General features: G+C 39.1%; 1 protein-coding gene across 2 annotated transcripts in view; it reads left to right on the top strand.

The window, feature by feature from the left end:
* The window catches only part of TJP1 (tight junction protein 1), a 325,424-nt gene that overhangs the window by 291,995 nt on the left and 10,198 nt on the right, over positions 1 to 23,231 (top strand). For both annotated transcript variants that reach the window (XM_065412781.1, XM_065412780.1), the window contains exons 25-26: positions 17,085 to 17,257; positions 21,270 to 21,747. In XM_065412781.1, coding sequence (XP_065268853.1) covers positions 17,085 to 17,257; positions 21,270 to 21,747 — 651 coding nt within the window. The remainder of the gene's footprint in view (positions 1 to 17,084; positions 17,258 to 21,269; positions 21,748 to 23,231) is intronic.

Genomic DNA, 23,231 nt, shown 5'->3' with positions numbered 1-23,231 from the left:
ATGTGTTTAGTGACCCATGATCTTTGCTTCCCAGGCAGCTGTGAATCAGTCCCCTTATTTTTCATCCTACCCTATATCTTCTGAAAGAAAGAAACGGACTTCAACCACCTAATAGTTCTTGGTAGAGGAAAGGAGTCCCTTTCTTTGCTTCCAGACATCACAAGAAGTGACCTAAACAGCTCAGCTGACCCCCAGAGTCTACTAGGGCTTTCAGCCTTGTGCTGTCAAAGCAAAACAGGGGAATTTTCTTACCCCTTGGAGAGTATGCCCTGAGCAAGTGATTCCTTCACCATACAGCAAGACCCTGAGGAACAGTGGCTGGCAGTGATGATACCTCCAGGAGGTGCTGTAAGTTTTAATTAATATTTGTAAAGATTTTTAATATTCATAATGAAAAGAACTATACTAGTGCAAACAGCAATGTTTATCCTCCTTATAAATGGCTTTACTGTAACTTAATTGCTGAGCATAATAAAATATGTATGCACATCTGAAAGTTCAAAATAGCAATGTCTTCATGAACTGGAAGAGTGTGATGAATAAATGCATTTCTAGTAGGGACAAGGAGGTGCTGCTTCCGTTATACAAGGCACTGGTGAGACCTCATTTGGAGTACTGTGTGCAGTTCTGGTCTCCTATGTTTAAGAAGGATGAACTCAAACTGGAACGGGTACAGAGAAGGGCCACTAGGATGATCCGAGGAATGGAAAACCTTTCATATGAAAGGAGACTCGAGGAGCTCGGTTTGTTTAGCCTAACCAAAAGAAGGCTGAGGAGAGATATGATTGCTCTCTTTAAATATATCAGAGGGATAAATACCAGGGAGGGAGAGGAATTATTTCAGCTCAGTACTAATGTGGACACGAGAACAAATGGATATAAACTGGCCGTGGGGAAGTTTAGGCTTGAAATTAGACGAAGGTTTCTAACCATCAGAGGGGTGAAATTTTGGAACAGCCTTCCGAGGGAAACGGTGGGGGCAAAAGACCTCTCTGGCTTCAAGATTAGGCTAGATAAGTTTATGGAGGGAATGGTTTGATGGGATAACGTGATTTTAGTCAATTAGGCAATAACGTGCCATCGCTGGTAAAATGAGGGTCCGGCTGGAGAATCTTGCCTGTATGCTCGGGGTTCTACTGATCGCCATATTTGGGGTCGGGAAGGAATTTTCCTCCAGGGTAGATTGGCAGAGGCCCTGGAGGTTTTTCGCCTTCCTCCGCAGCATGGGGCAGGGGTCGCAAGCTGGAGGATTCTCTGCGACTTGAAGTCTTTAAATCACGATCTGGAGACTTCAACAGCTGAGTTAAGGGAAAGTGGGTGCCATGTATGGGACTGAGAGACGGCTTGATTATTCAGAAGTGATAGAGAAAGCTGTTCTCTCTTACGAAAGAGTATTAACCATTAGAAGAGACAGTAAGAATAGAAAAGCAAGGAAATGAATTAGACAATATGCTTCCTAGTACTGACTCTTAAGATATACCTGTGTGTGTATGTGTGCACATAAGATACTGTTCCCAAGTTAGAGGTTTTTGTTTTAATGAGTGTTCCCTCTTACTCAGCCAATTTCTAGACCGTGCCTTGAGGATTGGTTGGTAACGTTCTCCAAAATATTCATGCGTTGGTGACGACTCTGTATATGTCATTATTTTCCCAAAAATAAATGTGGGGCTAATTGGTGGTGATGGTGCGAAATTCTTTACAGGTCTGCAACCTCTTGTTTTTGAGTAATCCATATATCTTGTTTTTGAGTAATCAATTCTTTTTTTAAAAAGAGATGTAGCTAACACTACTAAAACAAATCTCAAATATTCATCAGTTAACTTTCAAAAGCTATTGATATTTTGCTGTTTATATAAGCAGGCTTGCTAGAATTTGATTTTTACTTTTTCATAATTTCAGTGCATATCAATGCTTACTTTTAAGCTTTTTTCAATTTTTATCAATTTAAATTTTCATAGTTGAAAGAAATTATGGGGAAGTCAGACAATTATTTAATGGCATAGACGTTGAGATTCAAAAAGTTAAATCTTTATAACCACTAAAACACAAACTGTCAACATAACAGGTCAAAATATACAAACTAATTATCCTTAATTCAAACGCTGATAAATTCTCAAAAATCACTTTTCTTTGCCTCGCTGTACATTTTGATTATTATCAATGAAAATATTTTGTTATTGGTTTGTGTGTGTACAGTGAAATCTGTGTTTACCGACATTTACTGATAAAAATCTAACCCTTCTGTATAAGTGTCTGTTAACACTGAGCACATCAGCTCTTCAGTGAGTTAAATCACTCTAGTTAATAATGAAGTTTCATGGTAGAAATGAGGCAGGAGCATAACGAAAAATAGTTTTCAAACCAAACCACAGTACTGAAATGCATTTTAATAGCTTTCTTCTCTGGATGATTCATTACAAACACTAGTAATGAGAGGAACCTAAGCAAATGTCTCAAATGGTACCTTAATATCCCTCTTCCATTAAGATTTTTTTGTTGTTGATATTGTTAATAACAACTTCTAAATAATAGTTTGTACAACTTGAAGAATTAAAAAAAAAAAAAAATTAGAACTGGGCAAAGATGGCCAAAAATACCCTCCACAAATAACCACTTTTAAAAATTAACTTGGCCGTGCTTGTGCCCCTGTTTGTGTGCCTTTACTGGTGTGAATCTTCACTGAACGCCAGTTTCAACATCTACATGAGTGTGTGCATAAGCTGAATTTTAAATATGTATAAATGAGTATTGGCATAGGAAGCAGTTGTGGTTAGAGAATGAAAACAGCATCCTGGCGCTACTTTGGCCATTCACAATTAATGCAGCTTGAATTATTACTCTGGAAAATCCAGGGAACTGTTTGCAATCAGTGCAGAGGTACAAAAGTTTGCAAAAATCAATAAATAAAAATTTGCCTCTTGGATGATGATGATTGAGGAAATCATGATCTGTGAGTAGAAAGAGGCTAAATCCATTAGATAAATCATTCATGGAAAGTTATTGGTTCAGCTCCATTTATAATAGAGTGTGTAAAAAGAACAAAGCAGCAGTTTGAGTTAAGGTGTTTTGAAATGCTGTTTCTCTCAAGTTTTTATGACAATCCAAGTAGTCTTAGACAAAGCAGCACAAATTTTACTAGAAAGCTAGTTCCCCAGTACAATTTAAAATAAGTACAGTAACTGCTATTTGATAATTTAGAGTGAGTTTGTGCAAGTTTGTGTAGCTAACATGCAAAACGTTTGCTATTCAGGCCCCAAATTTAACTGACCTCCACCAGTTGCTGAACCTTGATGGTATGAATGCAAAGTATATATTGAGAGAGAGAGAAATGAGTATACACTCTTATGTGGCTTTGCAGTATCAATGAACAAGTACTGTGGTTTCTCATCTGTAATCTTTTGTGGTGCCATCATAGATGCTTGCATTCAAATAAACTGAGCTTAGTGTCTGTTCCTTTAGAAGAAATTCACATTTATCAAACAGAAAATGGTGAAATCTGAGAGGATGAACATTCTGACTTGTAAGAGGGAAATGCAATCAATTAACTGTAAACAAAATAAACACTTCACGTGGGAGTAGTAATGGCTGAGCAAAGTCAGGCCTGGCTGGGCTGTAAGATTTCATCAGAATTTAACAGACATGACACGCTCTGGAGATAAGGGATTAGATGGTTGGTGCTGTTTGCAAATAGGCAATTCTATCATAAAATTATGTCTTATTGATCTCAGTTAAGTTGTCAGGTTCAAGACAGTTGTTCAGAGCAGAGTTAAATGTAGAGACTGGATCTTTTTCTAAAAGCTTTATCTACTTTCACAGTGAGCTCTTGGGTGTATTCCTGATGTCACTATAGAAATGCAGGTGGTGGGTAAATGAGGTAGGATTGGATAATACAGGAGGGAAACATTTTAAAGACAAAAGTGATCCACCACTTTGGGTTAATTGATCTACATTAGCTATTGTAGTTAAACCGTCACTGCAGTACAGTAAGGGGCATTTCACCAGGCAGGTATTTCACTATTCTTTGTCCACTGTCTCTAACTGAGCTACTATAAAAGGGCAGCAAAAATGTGATGATACTAGAACTGCTTGGTGGTATTAACAGGGAGAGGGGAAATATGTATGCATAAAACCACAACTTAATGGTGTTCATTGATTGTATTACTGAAGAGAAAAGGGGGGAAATACTATAACACATAACAGCATCACAATGGGTCAAATTTTCAAAAGTACTTAGGAACTGAAGTCCCATTGGCTTTCAGTGGGGTTTAGGAGCTTTTCAAATACATGATTTAGTCTCCTAAGTCAGCTAGGCACTTTTGAAAACTTTGCCCATTATCCTAAACTCTATTAACATGGGGATTGTATTAGTAATTTTAATTTGTTAAACTCGCGAGAGTTAATTGTTAAAGTTTCAACAACAATGATGTGGTTATGGGAAGGAGGAGGCATTTTCATCTCTTCTCTTCACATCTCTTTCTGATTGGGGAAAACAGCTTTTGGGCTGAAATTCCTGTGGTTCTAATCAGGATGCTTTTAAGGAAGAGAGAGTAGCTTTTCAGTATGTGATCTTCATGTATTCTATTCAGATTTTGTAAGGGGACCTACTAAAGCAGGGGTAGGCAACCTATGGCACGCATGTCAAAGGCAGCACGCAAGCTGATTTTCAGTGGCACTCATACTGCCCGGGTCCTGGCCACCAGCAGGGGGCTCTGCATTTTAATTTAATTTTAAATGAAGCTTCTTAAACATTTTAAAAACCTTATTTACTTTACATACAACAATAGTTTAGTTATATATTATCAGCTTAGAGAAAGAGACCTTCTAAAAACATTAAAATGTATTACTGGCACGCTAAACCTTAAATTAGAATGACTAAATGAAGACTTGGCACACCACTTCTGAAAGGTTGCTGACCCCATACTAGAGTACAGACGCTCCCCGACTTATGCAAGTGTTCTGTTCCGGAACGCCTTACGTAAGTCAAATTTCGCATAAGTCGGGAACATATACCTGACAGTTACGTGCCCTCCCCCACCACCCCCAACCACCACCACCACATTAAAAAAAAGCTTACGGAAGTTTTTCCATAAGTGTGGATTTCTGGAAGTCGGGTTTGCGTAACCCGGGGACCGTCTGTATGTAACATTTAAAATAAACCTCTGAAGTTGTTGGAGAGGGAGGGCCTTCTGAGGACATCTTAAAGGTAGAGCCACCTAAGAGATCTGACATGAATGCACTGCGTACAGTTCTTGGAACACGCAATAACAGAGTTAAATGCAACAGCACTTTGGGTTTGATGGTTTTGCATATTAAAATCATTATCTCTGTTTATCCTAATATCCAGTTATTTTTGCTAATATTATGGTATTTAGCTTTTCTTACTCACCAATAACAAGAAAGTGACTTAAAGATTTTTTGCACAAATCTCATATAGTATATAGATGATTAGCCACTGATAGATAAGAAATTACTAATTAAACAAGTAATGGAGGGGTGTTGTTAAAAAAACTCTGAGCCTAGAATTAGTGTCTACTCCTTCGCCCCTCCCAGTTTATATTTGCCTCATAAAGGCACCTATCACATCTAGGTACCTGCTGCATGAAATGTCTATTTTTGTAAATTTCTTGGCAGCTTGCCTTGAATAACCATATAGAAGCTCTGATCCTGCAGAGAGGCTCCTGCTTAGCTTTATGAGTGTGAGTTGCCGCATTGAAGTCAATAAGACTGTTTGCTATTAAACATTTGTATAAGTCTTTGTAGGGCCATAATCAGGAGCGCTGCCAGCTTTTTTGCTGCCCTAGGCGGCGGAAGGTCCTGCCCCTGAAATGCCACCCCCGAAATGCTGCCGCCAGCGGCCGAAGATCCGGCCGCCGCCCCCCAAATGTTAGCGCCCTAGGTGACTGCTTAAGTCTCCTAATGGGTTGCGCCGGCCCTGGCCATAATATTAACATAATTTTACGATTTAGACAGGAGAAGTGCATTTTGGTCAGATGCAACACAGTTGTTTATGACAAGCCAAAGTTAAATACTTACATGAGTCTTGTGTGAGGATTCACATAATTATAAATTTCTAATGCTATAACTCAGCACTTATCTTATTGATGGTTTCTGTGTTTGGAAGAAACATACATTTTGGCATCTGGGCTTACAATTTCACTGTACATCGGTGCAATACAAAGCAGGCAGACTCTGTTAATTTTAAAATATTTTTCATCCATTGACTGACAAATTTTGTATTACTATTTTATATACATTTTTCTGCCCCTAACAAATTTACATAGCTGTTTTGGAAACAAAATAGTCTAGTAAAGTAAGTAATAAAATCTGTCTACTTGGTAACAATAAACTCAATACTGTAAGCAAACTAATCTATTTAGCAGTTTGAATGGTTTGGTGTTCCTTATAAGAAATGTTAAGTTGTAACTTTACATTTGAAAGAAACTCATGTTACAGGTTCAGCACTGAGAAATGTATGTGTACCAATGTTTTTATTCATCATATTTATGTCCACCAATCAGGCGTTCTTCATGGGGGAATCATTCCAAAAAGTCCATTTTAGAAAATATGTGGCACCAGTGAAGCACCTTTGTAAGGGTAATGTCACATTTGTGTCTTCTAGTTGTCAGCAGTTGTAGTACACGGAATAGTTTTGTCCCTTCCTCTTCTCCTTTGCTTTATAGGCCTATTGCTTAGGAGAGTGTATTCTCAATTATAGACACTAGAGCAAAACTCTCCTTATATGCAGTGTGGCCTTTCATTTAAAGGTTGATTGTAAAAGATTGTCTGTTTTGAACTGTTAGATTTAGGTGATGTGTTGGGAGGTATTGTTTTACTCAGTCTAGTCTTGCTATTCACTTTTTCTTTCTCCCATAAGTTTTCTTTCAGAATTATTCTGGTTGCCCTGTAGTTAAGTGGTAATGTTAGACCTTGCAAATTTAAAAAGTTCATTAGTGCTCTTTATGAAACATTGCTGGCTGTTTTTGGTCAGCTTCATCACTATTCTTGAACAATGAACATGATTTGGCCACCTCTTCACTTGAGGTTAAACTGTGTTCAGCACTAGGTCATTTGCACCTGTTGCTAACTCCTTTATCAGCAACTGACAAATTACAGTCTTGTCCACATAAGGTAAATAACATTTGAAAACTTTGTCTTTGAGTTGGGTTTACATCTTAGGATAAAATCATGGCCTTCTCTACACTGGGAAAACTTATAAAAAATATTCCTCCAGTTTTGTAGTATGAAAAAAGCGGCTTTATTTTAACAACTTGAACAAATTATGTAGATTTGTCACTAAAGTAGAAAATGAGTAATATCCATTTCTATGCCCTGTTCTACCACAGAGAGGAAAGGATGTTTATTGAAAAGTGGTAGGAGCCATAGTGTAGGTGAGGGACCTGCAGCTAGATCTATAACACCATTTTGATTAAATTTACTTTTCAGCAGGCTTAACTGAGAGAGTGGTAAAAATGAGTCTAGCAGCCAGAGCCAACACTCTACGATAGTGCTCTGCAGCAGGTTTTGGAACCTATGAGAATTTTTTGCTAAATTTTTCCCAATGTAGACACAGCCTATGAGTTTGATGATCCTTTCATTGGCCCTGGTATCACAAGTAGCTTAATTGAAGTCAATGTAATTGGTGTAAAAATGGTGTAAGTTAGATGAGAACAAAGCCTTAACCTCAGGTGCATTGTGGGTGTTCTTACAAGAATATAAATGGGGGGTAAAAATATTTGTACAATTTGACATAAAACCTGATGAAAGTAAAGATTCTTCTTTGAGTTCTGGGTATTCCACATGTGGGTACACATGTGCTTCATGTTTCTGAGATAGGATATTTCTAGCAAGCAGTGTCTGTTGGTCTGCACTTGTGCAGTTGCTGTCCTTGTGCTCTGTACTGAGGGCATAAAGGTCAGTGCGGACCGACAGTTCTCCAGGGCCTTCTCACCACCGCATGGCCTGAGTCAGAACCCTCTGTGTCCAAAGGTTCTTCATAGCCTTCTTATCTGTAAATATACACTGAAAATAGTTTAGTGTTTTTAATGGATTTTTCCTAGTTGTTGTTATGAGCATAGGATAGTTCCTTCCCTGCCTCAGGGTCCCTACCTTCCTCTCTCCCCCAGTTGGGAGAAGAACTATGCCCAGAGTTCTGGAGTTTGTGTCTTCTGCCCCTGTTCCTTCTCCATCAGTGGCTAACATCACCACTGCTTTGGGGATGCCACATTGCCACCAAGTGCAGTATCTGATGCTCCCCCCCATCCCCAAACACATGAGGGATGGGAGCCCCGTCTGAGGAAGTATTTCTTGGATAGGGCCCTACCAAATTCACAGCCATGAAAAATGCATCACAGACCGTGAAATCTGGTCTCTCCCTGTGAAATCTGGTCTTTTGTGTGCTTTTTGCCCTATACTATACCGATTTCACGGGGAAGACCAGAGTTTCTCAAATTGAGGTTCCGACCCAAAAGGGAGTTGCGGGGTGTCACAAAGCCTCATGGATCAGATGAGGAAAGGAGGTGTGACGGTCAGCAGCAACCCCCCCCCCCCCCACACACACACACATAGCTAGCAGCCGTTATGTCAGCCAGCGGCCATTAGGGGGAAGCAAACACCTCAAGTACACAGTAGCCTGAACTTTTCAACTGTCTTCCCTTTCAAGGCCTTAAGTAGTTGGAGCTGGTCCCAAACTGGTTTTCACTGACCAGATAGCAGAAGCACGGGTCTGGCAACCACCAATCAAGTGTTAACACGGCAAGGGCCTTTGTCTGAATGTGTATAAAGGATCTGTGAAATTTGTGTAAGACAGAGTTTTTGTACCAAGGTGCAAAGCTCTCCTTTCTTCTACAGAATAAAGCAACCTTTTCCTTATCCCTGTCTGGCTGTTATCGGCTCTCAGCTAGGTGTAGCCGATATTTCGGTAACAGAGGCATTGCACCCTGGGCATCAGGCGGGTGCTAGCTTTCTACGTAGATAGAATGAAGCCATTACGTAAGTCAACGCAGCTGTTCATGGCAGATAGGATGAAAGGTCACCCTATATCCATGCGGAGCTGGCAAAGGTACCCCCACCAGCAACTGTAACAGCTCACTCAACTAGAGCACAGGTGCCACTGGCAGCCTTCCTGGCACAGGTGCTGATCCAAGAAATCTGTCAGGCTGCAACCTGGTCATCAGTCCAAACGTTCGCATCACATTATGCCCTGACCCAGCAAGCTCGAGAAGACGCTGGCTTCGGCAGAGCAGTGCTACAATCTGCAAGGCTGTGAACTCAGAGCCCACCTCCAAAGATTCTGCTTGTGAGTCACCTACCATGGAATCGACGTGAGCAAGCACTACATAAGAACGGCTCTACTGGGTCAGACCAAAGGTCCATCTAGCCCAGTATCCTGTCTACTGACAGTGGCCAATGCCAGGTGCCCCAGAGGTAATGAACAGAACAGGTAATCATCAAGTGATCCAGCTCTGACAAACAGAGGCTAGGGACACCATTCCTGCCCATCCTGGCTAATAGCCATTGATGGACCTATCCTCCATGAATTTATCTAGTTCTTTTTTGAACCCTGTTATGGTCTTCACAACATCCTCTGGCAAGGAGTTCCACAGGTTGACTGTGCATTGTGTGAAGAAATACTTCCTTTTATTTATTTTAAATCTGCTGCCTATTAATTTCACTGAAAGAAGAAAAACCGGTTACCCACTTTTTTGTAACTGTTGTTCTTCAAGCTCTGTTGCTCATGTCCATTCCATTACCTGCCCTCTTGCCCCTCTGTCAGAGTTGTCGGCAAGAAGGAACTGAGAGGGCATAGGGCCTGCAGTGCCTAAATACCAGTGCATGAATGCGGCACTCAAGGGGGCGACACAGCCGGCCCTATGGATACCGCTAAGGTGAAAATCTCTGATGACCACGACATGGGTGCGCGCGCACACCTACAATGGAATGGACATGAGCAACACATCTCGAAGAACAACAGTTACAAAAAGGTGGGTAACCATTTTCTTCTGGTTTCTGGACCTCTTATGAGTATCAGTATGTCCTCCAAACAGCATCTGTCCCCTACTGCATCTGTTAACTTGGGAGAGAACAGCAATATCAAACATCCCAACCTGACCCTCTTCTCTTCACAGTATTTGAATGAGCATCAGACTTAGAGTGTTCATGTTCAGAAGCCATTCAATCTATTATCAATCAAAGCAGAAAAGACTATATCAGAAAATGCTATCTAGTTTAACGGAGGTGTTTCTCTACCTGTATGCGACAGAACCAGTTATCTCCAGCATCAGTAGATATCCCAGCTATTTCAGACTATCTCCTGCCCCTGAAGATGTCAGGGATTCCCTTTAGCTACCTAGCAGCAATCGATGCCTTCCATCCTCCAGTAGAAGGCCATTCTGTTTTTATTCACCCAACAACAGTGGTGCCACAATGGGACCTCAATCTTATACTCTCACTACTTACCAACCACACTTCCATTGGCTATGTGTCCCATGTCCCATCTCTCCATTAAGGTCACCTTCCTAGTCGCCATCACATCAGCCAGACAGGTGAGTGAACTAGGAGCTCTTATGGCTGACAGACCATAGATCATATTTCATAGATTCATAGATTCTAGGGCTGGAAGGGACCTCGAGAGTTCGAGTCCAGTCCCCTGCCCTCATGGCAGGACCAAATACTGTCTAGACCATCCCTGATAGACATTTATCTAATCTAATCTCTTAAATATCTCCACAGATGGAGATTCCACAACCTCCCTAGGCAGTTTATTCCAGTGTTTAACCACCCTGACAATTAGGAACTTTTTCCTAATGTCCAACCTAAACCTCCCTTGCTGCAGTTTAAGCCCATTGCTGCTTGTTCTATCCTTAGAGGCTAAGATGAACAAGTTTTCTCCCTCCTCCCTATGACACCCTTTTAGATACCTGAAAACTGCTATCATGTCCCCTCTGTCTTCTCTTTTCCAAACTAAACAAACCCAATTCTTTCAGCCTTCCTTCATAGGTCATGTTCTCTAGACCTTTAATCATTCTTGTTGCTCTTCTCTGTACCCTCTCCAATTTCTCCACATCCTTCTTGAAATGCGGTGCCCAGAACTGGACACAATACTCCATTTGAGGCCTAACCAGCGCAGAGTAGAGCAGAAGAATGACTTCTCGTGTCTTGCTCACAACACACCTGTTAATGCATCCCAGAAACATGTTTGCTTTTTTTGCAACAGCATCACACTGTTGACTCATATTTAGCTTGTGGTCCACTATAACCCTTAGATCCCTTTCTGCCGTACTCCTTCCTAGACAGTCTCTTCCCATTCTGTATGTGTGAAACTGATTGTTCCTTCCTAAGTGGAGCACTTTGCATTTGTCTTTATTAAACTTCATCCTGTTTACCTCAGACCATTTCTCCAATTTGTCCAGATCATTTTGAATTATGACCCTATCCTCCAAAGCAGTTGCAATCCCTCCCAGTTTGGTATCATCGGCAAACTTAATAAGCGTACTTTCTATGCCAATATCTAAGTCATTGATGAAGATATTGAACAGAGCCGGTCCCAAAACAGACCTCTGCGGAACCCCACCTGTTATACCTTTCCAGCAGGATTGGGAACCATTAATAACTACTCTCTGAGTACGATTATCCAGCCAGTTATGCACCCACCTTATAGTAGCCCCATCTAAGTTGTATTTGCTTAGTTTATTGATAAGAATATCATGCAAGACTGTATCAAATGCCTTACTAAAGTCTAGGTATACCACATCCACCGCTTCTCCCTTATCCACAAGACTCGTTATCCTATCAAAGAAAGCTATCAGATTGGTTTGACATGATTTGTTCTTTACAAATCCATGCTGGCTATTCCCTATCACCTTACCACCTTCCAAGTGTTTGCAGATGATTTCCTTAATTACTTGCTCCATTATCTTCCCTGGCACAGAAGTTAAACTAACTGGTCTGTAGTTTCCTGGGTTGTTTTTATTGCCCTTTTTATAGATGGGCACTATATTTGCCCTTTTCCAGCTTTCTGGAATCTCTCCTGTCTCCCATGATTTTCAAAAGATAATAGCTAGAGGCTCAGATACCTCCTCTATTAGCTCCTTGAGTAATCTAGGATGCATTTCATGTGACTTGCAGGCATCTAACTTTTCTAAGTGATTTTTAACTTGTTCTTTTTTTATTTTATCTTCTAAACCTACCCCCTTCCCATTAGCATTCACTATGTTAGACATTCCTTCAGACTTCTCGGTGAAGACTGAAACAAAGAAGTCATTAAGCATCTCTGCCATTTCCAAGTTTCCTGTTACTGTTTCTCCCTCCTCACTGAGCAGTGGGCCTACCTGTCCTTGGTCTTCCTCTTGCTTCTAATGTATTGATAAAAAGTCTTCTTGTTTCCCTTTATTCCTGTAGTTAGTTTGAGCTCATTTTGTGCCTTTGCCTTTCTAATCTTGCCCCTGCATTCCTGTGTTGTTTGCCTATATTCATCCTTTGTAATTTGTCCTAGTTTCCATTTTTTATATGACTCCTTTCTATTTTTAAGATCATGCAAGATCTCATGGTTAAGCCAAACTGGTCTTTTGCCACATTTTCTATCTTTCCTACCCAGCGGAATAGCTTGCTTTTGGGCCCTTAATAGTGTCCCTTTGAAATACTGCCAACTCTCCTCAGTTGTTTTTCCCTTCAGTCTTGATACCCATGGGACCTTACCTATCCGCTCTCTGAGCTTACCAAAATCCGCCTTCCTGAAATCCATTGTGTCTATTTTGCTGTACTCCCTTCTACCCTTCCTTAGAATTGTGAACTCTATGATTTCATGATCACTTTCACCCAAGCTGCCTTCCACTTTCAAATTCTCAACGAGTTCCTCCCTATTTGTTAAAATCAAATCTACAACAGCTTCCTCCCTAGTAGCTTTTTCAACCTTCTGAAATAAAAAGTTGTCTGCAATGCAGTCCAAGAACTTATTGGATGGTCTGTGCCCCGCTGTGTTATTTTCCCAACATATATCTGGATAGTTGAAGTCCCCCATCACCACCAAATCTTGGGCTTTGGATGATTTTGTTAGTTGTTTAAAACAAACAAAAAAGCGCCTCATCCAACTCTTCCACCTGGTTAGGTGGCCTGTAGTAGACTCTTAGCATGACATCACTCTTGTTTTTTAGCCTAAACCAGAGACTCTCAACACTTTCGTCTCCTATGTCCATCTCCACCTCAGTCCAAGTGTGTACATTATTAATATATAAGGCAACACGTCCTCCTTTTTTCCCTTGTCTATCCTTCCTGAGCAAGCTGTACCCATCCATACCAACATTCCAATCGTGTATTATCCCACCAAGTTTCGGTGATGCCAACAATGTCATTCATAGTTGTACTTATTTATTAGCACTTCCAGTTCTTCCTGCTTATTACCCATACTTCTCACATTTGTATATAGGCATCTAAGATACTGATTTGATCTTGCCTTCCAGTTTTGCCCTGACCCTCCTTTCTCTCTGCCATTATAGCCCACGCTCCCTCCTATTTCCGACCCATCTCCCAGGTCTCCATGTTCTCCACTTACCTGTTCTCTACTTTCCCCCTGACTCAGCTCTAAATTCCTTCTCCTAGGAAGGGGGGAAGCTGATATCTGTCTAGTCCCCCAGGAACTGGCTTGAGGGGGAAGGTATGTGATGGGGTATGCAAATCCCACACTGAATCAGCTAGGGTTACCAGACTGTCATGGTGCTACTCAGCCTCACTGCACTACACCTGCACTTGCTGTCAGATACTGACTGGGCAGTTAAAAAGGGAAGAGGACAGCTCAGTCCTGGCTAAGCAGGGAGGAGAACAGACCACCTGTCCATTGCTTTCTAAGGAAAGGACCAGCCCAGAACCTCTGCAGAGACTACTGACTGCCAGAGCCCTCTAGAGGAAGGTAGGCCTGGCACAGGACTGTTGGGTTTTGATTTGCTCCATAAAGACTACTGGTCTCTCTTTGCTGCCTAGGACAGGCAGAGGAAGCCTAATGAGACTATTGTAGGCATCCCTTACATGTTGGGAGCTGGCTCTATAGACTTTTGCGCCCTATTTGAGTTTGCCCTGTCATTTGTCTTGGACCCCGAACAGCATGGTCCCACGGTGGCAGAAATGGGCCTGTAGTGGTAACTCCTCTTGTTGTGGGATGAGTACTGTATATGGTTGGAGATTTTTTTTTGTTCAAAATCAACATGACTAGAAGTTAACACTATAAATCCAAACTGCCCTTTTACAATACTGACACATTGAGATCTTAAAATGAGGATAATTTACTTTTGGCAGTCACAGGCCTTGTTTACTAGCTGTGAGAGTGGCTATCCCAGTCCAATCTCCTCACAGCATCTTTCAGGGTTGGGACTGCTGGTGTCCTGCTTTTATGTTTCATCCTGCCTATATTGGAATGGGCAAGGAGAGCAGCTCTCTCCTTGAAGCAGAACTGAGTGATCTTTCCTCTCCATCGAGCTTTTGTTTTAGATCTCAAATGGAGCAGTATTCTGGGGTTCAAATTGAGGGGAACCACAGAATGCACCACATGGGATCTCATCCATTCTTTCAGGAAGAGCCAATGTTGTCTTAATTTTCTAGAATGTTCTCTACCCATTTATTCAGTTGCATTACCCATTGATCCCAGTGCCTTCACAATGAGTTACTATTTGTTCTTCAGTATGTTGATTAGTCATTGACAATTTCTTTCGGTCAGTGGGAAAAGACTGTCTTATTACTACCAGTCTGTAGAGCACCCAGCATAATCGGGCCCTGATTCTTGCTCAAAGCTTCTACCTGCTACCATAATAGGAAATACAAATGAAACTTGTGCATTTAAAACAAAGCTACATTTTTGTGGAATACTCTTCCTTCCAAAGAGATCCTGTTTTCAGATGCAGTCTACATTTTGAAGTCTAAACTGGCTAAGTTTTTTGTCTACCGAATAGTTCTAAATCTTTACTAGGTTAACTTTTAAATGTTGTAGTAGAATACTTGTGAATGCCACTATGTCGGACTGTAGTCCTACAAGCTGAATGGGTTCAATCAGTTATCAACTACATAGCTAGTAATTGCCTTAAAATAAGTGACCAAAGATAAAAAAATGAGAGCCATTCATAGATGAGGTGACATCAAAGGTCTTTTCAGTTAGAGGCTAGTTTTCATCTTTGCATCTGATTTATGTGGCTTAGAAAGAACACTGTTTGAATAGCCTCTGTATTTTTTTTAAAATATGACCATAAGTGATGTTTTTGGACAATGTTTAAATTACTCCATTCTCACTGAAATTCATGCATATTAACATTAAGTGGAGTTGTATGTATGTTGGAAGGAATATTCCCAAATTTTAATTGAAAGTGGAGCTAGTAATATTTTTCAGTTTATTGCATAAATCTTACTGCTTTCTCAATGATAAAACTAGATTAAACTTTTAGAACAATATACCTGCAGAATATCTGGATAATAATTCTTCGAGTAGTGTCCCTGTGGATGCTCCACTTTAGGTTTTTTACTCCCCGATTGTCCCCAACTCCTCAAGAAGGAAGAAGGGATCACAATAGTAAAGGTCACTTACAACACAAACCATGAAGCGAGAGAGAGAGAGAGAGTGTGTGTGTGTGTGTGTGTGTGTGTCACCTTTCTTCTCCCAGTAGGCAGAATTAAAATATATCACAGTTATTTGGGAGAGTAACTACAGGACATGGTAATGCTGACCAGAAACCTTTTTTTAATGTGTGGACACTGATACTGGAGAGCTGAAAGAGTTTCTCTAGGAATAAGATTAAACTCTTCACTATAAAAACTTTCTCAGCTAGTCATCTGCAGTGCAATACTAACTACGGCATATGTGTAGTAAATAGCCCCAGAATGAGATAAGCATGATTTGCACCTACAGTATATCAAATTCAGAATACTAAAATTCTATTTACAGTCAAGTAGAATGAGAGTCTGAAATTCTTTCATTGCACTCTAATAAAGTGTTGTTCAAGATATAATGAAGGTTTCTATTTCAGTCTGACCTGAACTTAACTACTGAGACCAGACACTTTGAGGCCTCACCTGCCTGTAATTCATGGACAAAAGTTTCATATTAAGCATAGCGCATGATCACTGTACATATACATATACAGTAAGGTCTTGTGTCAGAATGCTAGCTGACAGAATTAAGTTAGTCTCTTTGTACAACGTCTTGTCATGTGAACAGTTCTAGGACTAACATGAAGTATGAAGAAATAATGTGCTTAAGATAGAATGACCATTTTTCTTTCATTCTTCTATTGCTGTTTGCTTTGCCATCACCTAGATTTCTTGGCTCTTACACTAGCTATGACTACTTGAAAAGGAACATCAAGTGGTAAGATTGCCGTTGATGTGAGGATGTTTTAAGGTGTCCTCTCACTGTTACATTTCTCACAGGCATTATGTGCACCTAAAATTTTAAACACAATGATTTTGAAAGTAAGTTTAAGTTACGATAGCCAAAAACTATAGGTATTTTTGAAAATTGGCCATTTCCTGAAATATCATGTGTGAGAAATATTTGAAATTTAAGTTTAAATTGCCTGCTTATTTAACTAGCTAAAATTTATGCACATAAAGCTAGTGAAGCTTAAGCTGATTGCATTTATAATTAAGATGGCATTGTTGAAATATCGGGTGTATTTAGAAGAGTTCTGACAGAAATCAGTCTTTCTGTTGCACATCCAATTTATGCTTTTTTTTTTTTTAACTGTTTTTTTTAATACCTACCTAAATAATAGCACAGTTCCTCAATTGAAAAACCACCCAAACTAAATTGAAAACGAAGGTTTTAGAGCTAAACATTACAAAAATACACCCAAAATGTCATCTGCCTTTTGTTTGCCATCTTTTGGTTTGTGTTACTAATCTTTTTAAAGATTCAGTGTTGTCTTGAAATCTCTTGTGCTTATAAATGAATGTTTTGTACTTAGGACTGGATGTTATACAGAAACTGTTAATGTTCATAGGAAGAGATGAAAATTAGGTATTATAGAAGAAGAAATAGTGGTGAATTCAGGAACTGAAACTTTTGTAAAATTGGATGAGTCAGCCTATTGTTTTTCTTTTATTTCCAACAGGGGGAAGCCTACTGATGCTGAGCCCACAGATAGACCTGGTGGTGAAAAGCGCTATGAGCCAGTTCCTCAAGTTACTCCTCCTCCCCCACCTCCAATACAGTATACTCAACCTCAGTCGATTAATAACCCTGTCGTACTTCTTCAGGCACATCCCAAGTCTGCACTTTCTGAGGGTATGAAATCTGAATGTTGGCATGTCTAATAGAAAGCAGTGTTGAATTTACGCGAGTGTTCTATTTGCCTAGTTTCCTATTCTCCAGTACAGACTTAAGTTATTGCACAAACTTTTTAAAATTGAACTATTCAGTTCTTGCACATGAAGTGTCTGTCACTACGATAATTTCTACCCAAGCTTAAGTAAAAAATGTAAATTAGTTGGGGAATTAGAACCAATAGGTTCAGCTAAAGGTGTTGATTAAAGATGCAGACATTTCAATTAATGGGGAATCTTGCTTAGACCACTTACACTTAAAGATACAAAAATCTCTATTTGTCAGGGACTTGGATGTATAATTTAGTACAGTGTCTCTCAACCTTTCCAGACTACTGTATCCTTTTCAGGATTGATTTGTCTTGCAAACCCAGGTTTCACCTCACTTAAAAACTACTTGCTTACAAAATCAGACATGAGAATATAAAAGTATCACAGTACAAGATTACTGAAAAATTGCTTACTTTCTTATTTTTACCATATAAAATAAATTTGAATATAAATATTGTACCTACATTTCAGTGTATAGTATACAGAGCAGTATAAGCAAGTCATTGTATGAAATTTTAGTTTGTACTGAATTCGCTAGCGCCTTTTATGTAGCCTGTTGGTAAACTAGGCAAATACGTAAGTGAGTTGAAATGCTATACTTTTACAATTTGGAGACTCTACTGAGTTCTATGAAAAAATTTGATGGTAGCTGAGCCTCTTTTGGGAAAGTGTCCATATCGCAACAACTATTATATTGTAGTTGATTCCATGTTAGCAGTCTCAACAGAGATAAAGCAGATTAGTCTTTCTACTTCAATTTTATCTTTTTCTCCTTTATAGGCAGTCTCCCAGCTCCTCCTCACCCCCACAACTCTTTGAGCATGATGTGTGCTCTCTCTCAAGTCTGCGAAAATAGAGAATTTTCTACTTTGTTTAGGCAGCCTTAACAAAGAATGTCCTTTCTTTTAGCTCAAGCTTATGATGATGTTGCAGTGTAGCTTGTCTGTTGTTTGGTTCCAGCCACTTCAGCTACTTGTGGCTCTGTTTTACTCCATTTCATAAAAAGATTAAAGCAAATTTGTGCTGTGTAAATTAGGCATACATTTATGGAAAGACCTGTATGTACAATTTGTACATGTGCTAATACAGGTAACAAAAGTGTAGGTGACATGCCACTATGAAGTATACTAGTGTTGCAATTATTATTTGAGATTATTAATATGGGAAACCACTAAACACTTAACCATAAATTCCTTTATTAAACCCATAGGCCAAATGGCACTTATACAATTGCTCTAAACTTGCCTAAAAAGCCAAAGTAAAGCAATTTACTACATTCAAACAGTAACAAAACACTTATAAGCATTTCATCAAGATACTTACAAACTGGCTAAACCCAGGGGTTCTTAAACATATATTGGTTGCTCAAGTGTGGTCAGGCAAGTATTAGCAATGAACCCTTTAATAATTTACTTGTTTATACCCTTTAACAAACAAGTGATATGATATTGCCAATTACTGACTTCAGCTAAAAAACAAATTGAGACCGTTTACCCTTATTTCCAGTCTTAATCCTGATAGGCTTTGGGAAGAAAGTAAATCTTTTCTTCCCCTCCTCCTTGCTGCCTAACGGTATTTTACTTTGCACCTGGGTTCACATAGGCTTTAACACTGGTATGTGGGTTTGGAAAGGGTCATGTTGGCTCATTTTAAGACAGATTATGGGTGGTTTTTTTGGGGGGGGGGGGTCTTCTTTAAAACCATCTGCAGTTATCCCTATCGGCCAGAGGCCTTCTTTTTAGAAATTTTCGCTTCTCATATTAGTTATTCTTTGAATCAGACATCCTCCCTACTTTATTCCTTCTGGCCTTATATCTTATTATTTTCAAGGCCTTCATTCTACTTGCTAGTCTGGGCCTTTCTTTACAACACACAAATATATTTTCTTATGTAAACGTAAGCTAACTGTAATCCTTAAATTTCATATTCTACAACTAGGAAGCTAGCAGGGCTGACATCTAAGAAGTACATACCCAAATGTAACACACTTTTTATAGAAGACCAAAACTAGGCTACAAGTCCTACATTTATTGAAAACTATAAATTCCTATGCCATGGCTGTGTAGGACCAGAAATGGGCAGTAAGCCTTTATATTTCTAAAAAATATAATTTTAATAATGTTTCTCTTAAACAGTAGCTTAATTTCAGTGCTGTTATGAAACCCTTAATGCTAACTTTGTGAGTAACATACAATCACATCCTACTAAATCTACTGCAAATTAGGGCTGTGAAGCGAGTAAAAAAATTAATCACGATTCATCGTACTGTTAAACAATAATAGAATACCATTTATTTAAGTATTTTTGGATGTTTTCTACATTTTCAAATATATTGATTTCAATTACAACACAGAATACAAAGTGTACAGTATTTGCACTGTAAAAAACAAAAGAAATCATATATTTCAATTCACCTAATACAAGCACTGTAGTGCAATCTCTTTATAATGAAAGTTGAACTTACAAATGTAGAATAATGTACAAAAAATGTTTTATTTTTGAATGCAGTTAATGTAAAACTTTAGAACCTACAAGTCCACTCAGTCCTACTTCAGCCAATCGCCCAGACAAACAAGTTTAGTTACAATTTTCAGGAGATAATGCTGCCCACATCTTGTTTACAGTGTCACCTGAAAGTGTGAACAGGCGTGCATGGCACTGTTGTAGCCAGCATCGCAAGATATTTACGTGCCAGATGCGCTAAAGATTCATATGTCCCTTCATGCTTCAACCACCATTCCAGAAGACATGCTGATGACGGGTTCTGCTCGATAACAATCCAAAGCAGAGAGGACCGACGCATGCTCATTTTCATCATCTGAGTCAGATGCCAGCAGCAGAAGGTTGATTTTTTTTTTTTTGGGTGATTCGGGTTCTGTAGTTTTCGCATCATAGTGTTACTCTTTTAAGACATCTGAAAGCATGCTCCACACCTCGTCCCACTCAGATTTTGGAAGGCATTTCAGATTCCTAAACCTTGGGTCGAGTGCTGTATCTATCCTTAGAAATCTCACATTGGTACCTTCTTTGTGTTTTGTCAAATCTGCAGCAAAAGTGTTCTTAAAACGAACATGTGCTGGGTCATCATCCTAGACTACTATAACATGAAACGTATGGCAGAATGTGGGTAAAACAGAACAGGAGAGACATACAATTCTTCCCCAAGGAGTTCAGTCAGAAATTTAATTAACGCATTTTTTTAACGAGCATCATCAGCATGGAAGCATGCCCTTTGGAATGGTGGCCGAAGCATCAAGGGGCATGTCAATGTTTAGCATATCTGGCACATAAATACCTTGCGACGCCAGCTACGAAAGTGCCATGTGAATGCCTGTTCTCACTTTCAGGTGACGTATAAGAAGCAGTCAGCAGTATTTCCCGTAAATGTAAACAAACTTGTTTGTCTTAGCAATTGGCTGAACAACAAGTAGGACTGAGTGGACTTGTAGGCTCTAAAGTTTTACATTGTTTTGTTTTTGAGTGCAGTTATGTAACAAAAAAATCTACATTTGTAAGTTACACTTTCACGGAAAAGATTGCACTACAGTACTTGTATGAGGTGAATTGAAAAATACTATTTCTTTTGTTATTTTTACAGTGCAAATATTTGTAATAAAAATAATATAAAGTGAGCACTGTACACTTTGTATTCGGTGTTGTAATATAAATCAATATATTTGAAAATGTAGAAAAACATCCACAAATAATTAATAAATTTCAGTTGGTATTCTATTGTTTAACAGTGCGATTAATCATGATTAATTTTTTTAATTGCAGTTAATTTTTTGTAGTTAATCGACAGCCCTACTGCAAATAAAAAATGTTCATAATAGACCTAAGTGTTTGAGCTGTAAAATTGAATATTAAGGCTTACATATTATGGATTTTTTTCATGTTTTTTTTTTTTCCATTTTGTGTTACAGTTAACTCTATGTCCGTAGATTTCCAGAATTCCACAGTGCCCAAGCCTGACCCACCTCCATCTCAAAATAAACCAGCAACTTTCAGATCTTCCAACCGAGAGGACACTGTGCAATCTACCTTCTATCCTCAGAAAAGCTTCCCTGACAAGGGTCCAATTAATGGAACTGAGCAGACTCAGAAAACAGTCACCCCGGCTTATAATCGCTTTACAACGAAGCCTTACACAAGTGCTGCCAGGCCATTTGAGCGAAAGTTTGAAAGTCCTAAATTCAACCACAATCTACTGCCAAATGAAACTCAACATAAACCAGAGTTGCCCTCAAAGGCTCCAAATTCTCCTCAACCAATTTTAAAAGCACATAGCTCATTGCAGCCTTCTGAGTTTGACAGTGGAATGGATACATTCTCCACGCAGGCAGACAAGCCTAAATATCAACCAAATAACATTAATGCTGTGCCTAAAGCCATTCCTGTAAGGTAAGATTTTTTTCTTTTTTCTTTTATACGTTTTTAAGAATGGAGTTGCTCGTGAAATTGCAGTTTTTTAGGCAGTGTGTCCAGTCCTGGGTGAATTGCTGTTAGTTTGCCCAGACTCTCTAATCCCAAAAACCAGGATGCATCTCCTGGGACTAACACTGGAGGCTTTGGGGGAGATGTGGGGTGTCCTGTCTGCCTGTATCCTACTTTTTAATAATGAAGTTGCGTTCTTATCTTGTGTGTTTTAGTAAAAAATTAACACGTGTCTTGCTCTAAACAACTTCTTTCCAGAAGCTGAAATTACTGAATTATTAATGTCACAACTTAATATTGCAAATTCAGTGGGAGTGGTCTTGTATGTGTTGAGGAGGCTATATTTTTATTTCAGGTCAATTTTTAAAAGCACTCTTTTAAAAAGAGATCAGTCATTTCAACAACTGTGTTCTACCTGCTATGAGACCAAACAAACTGTTTAAGAGTAAGCTGCAATTACCCATTCTCAAATTATGGAGCTACCATAAAACTAAAAATCCACTCATCTATAAGGGGCATACTTTTAGCTAACTTGAGCATTTCCTCAATTTATTTGTTTTAAAATAGGGTATGTGTTTGTAAAATCTTTGCAAAATATTTTGTCTCATTTGCCATATGTTATGTGATCATAATGTATGATTCAAATTTGAAATAGTTTTTACTGTTTTTTAAAATTCAGTAATGCAACATAAGAATGAGCAGTTTGCGCTGAAGCAGTTGGGGTTTTTTTTATGCCATGAGAAGCTGAGCTGATACTGATTTGTTAAATTATTGGTCTCTTTCCAAAAGAAATGAGTGCTTCTGAAATTGACGCAAAATCAACTTAAGTACAATAAACCTCCTGATAAAATGTGAGGTTTTTTCCAGTCCTCCGCAACATTCATTTCACAGCCTGGAAAATGGCAGGATTCTAAGTGGTATTTGTTGATGCTATAGAAGTTAAGGCTGACAAATTGTCCTTACTTAAAGATAAGTGAAAGAAAAGTCTCAGTGAGGTTCATATAAGAATTATCAACATAATACATCTGCTTTGTGTTTTTATATGATACTAAACTCATGACAAATGTGGTGCTGGAACAACAGAATTCTAGTAAATTTTAGTCCTCTTATGCTGAGCTCTGTAGTTGGGGTAACTATCCTAAAACAACCCTAAAAACTGAGCATTTGAAAACCTAACTAGTTCTGAGTGGTCCAAAATCTCTAGTTAACTGATGCCGTTGGTAAATTTCCGAGTTAATTTTTTTGTGGCTACAGCAGAAATGCATCTCCATTTATCCTTTCTCTCAAAAGATAAGCAAAAATTATACTATTCCATTTGACTTATTTCTTAGTTGAGACTGATTACACTTTAAAAGGGCTAGCCTGCCTAATGTAACCATTGCATTGGTAAATTAATTCAAAATACAGTGTGCTACTGATTTTGGGGGAGGTATATAAAACTGCTGTGCTTA

Source organism: Emys orbicularis, chromosome 10 (assembly GCF_028017835.1).
Source record: "Emys orbicularis isolate rEmyOrb1 chromosome 10, rEmyOrb1.hap1, whole genome shotgun sequence".
Classification (NCBI taxonomy): Eukaryota; Metazoa; Chordata; order Testudines; family Emydidae; genus Emys; species Emys orbicularis.
Note: the sequence above shows the minus strand (reverse complement) of the source record. Positions and strands in the feature narration are given on the sequence as shown.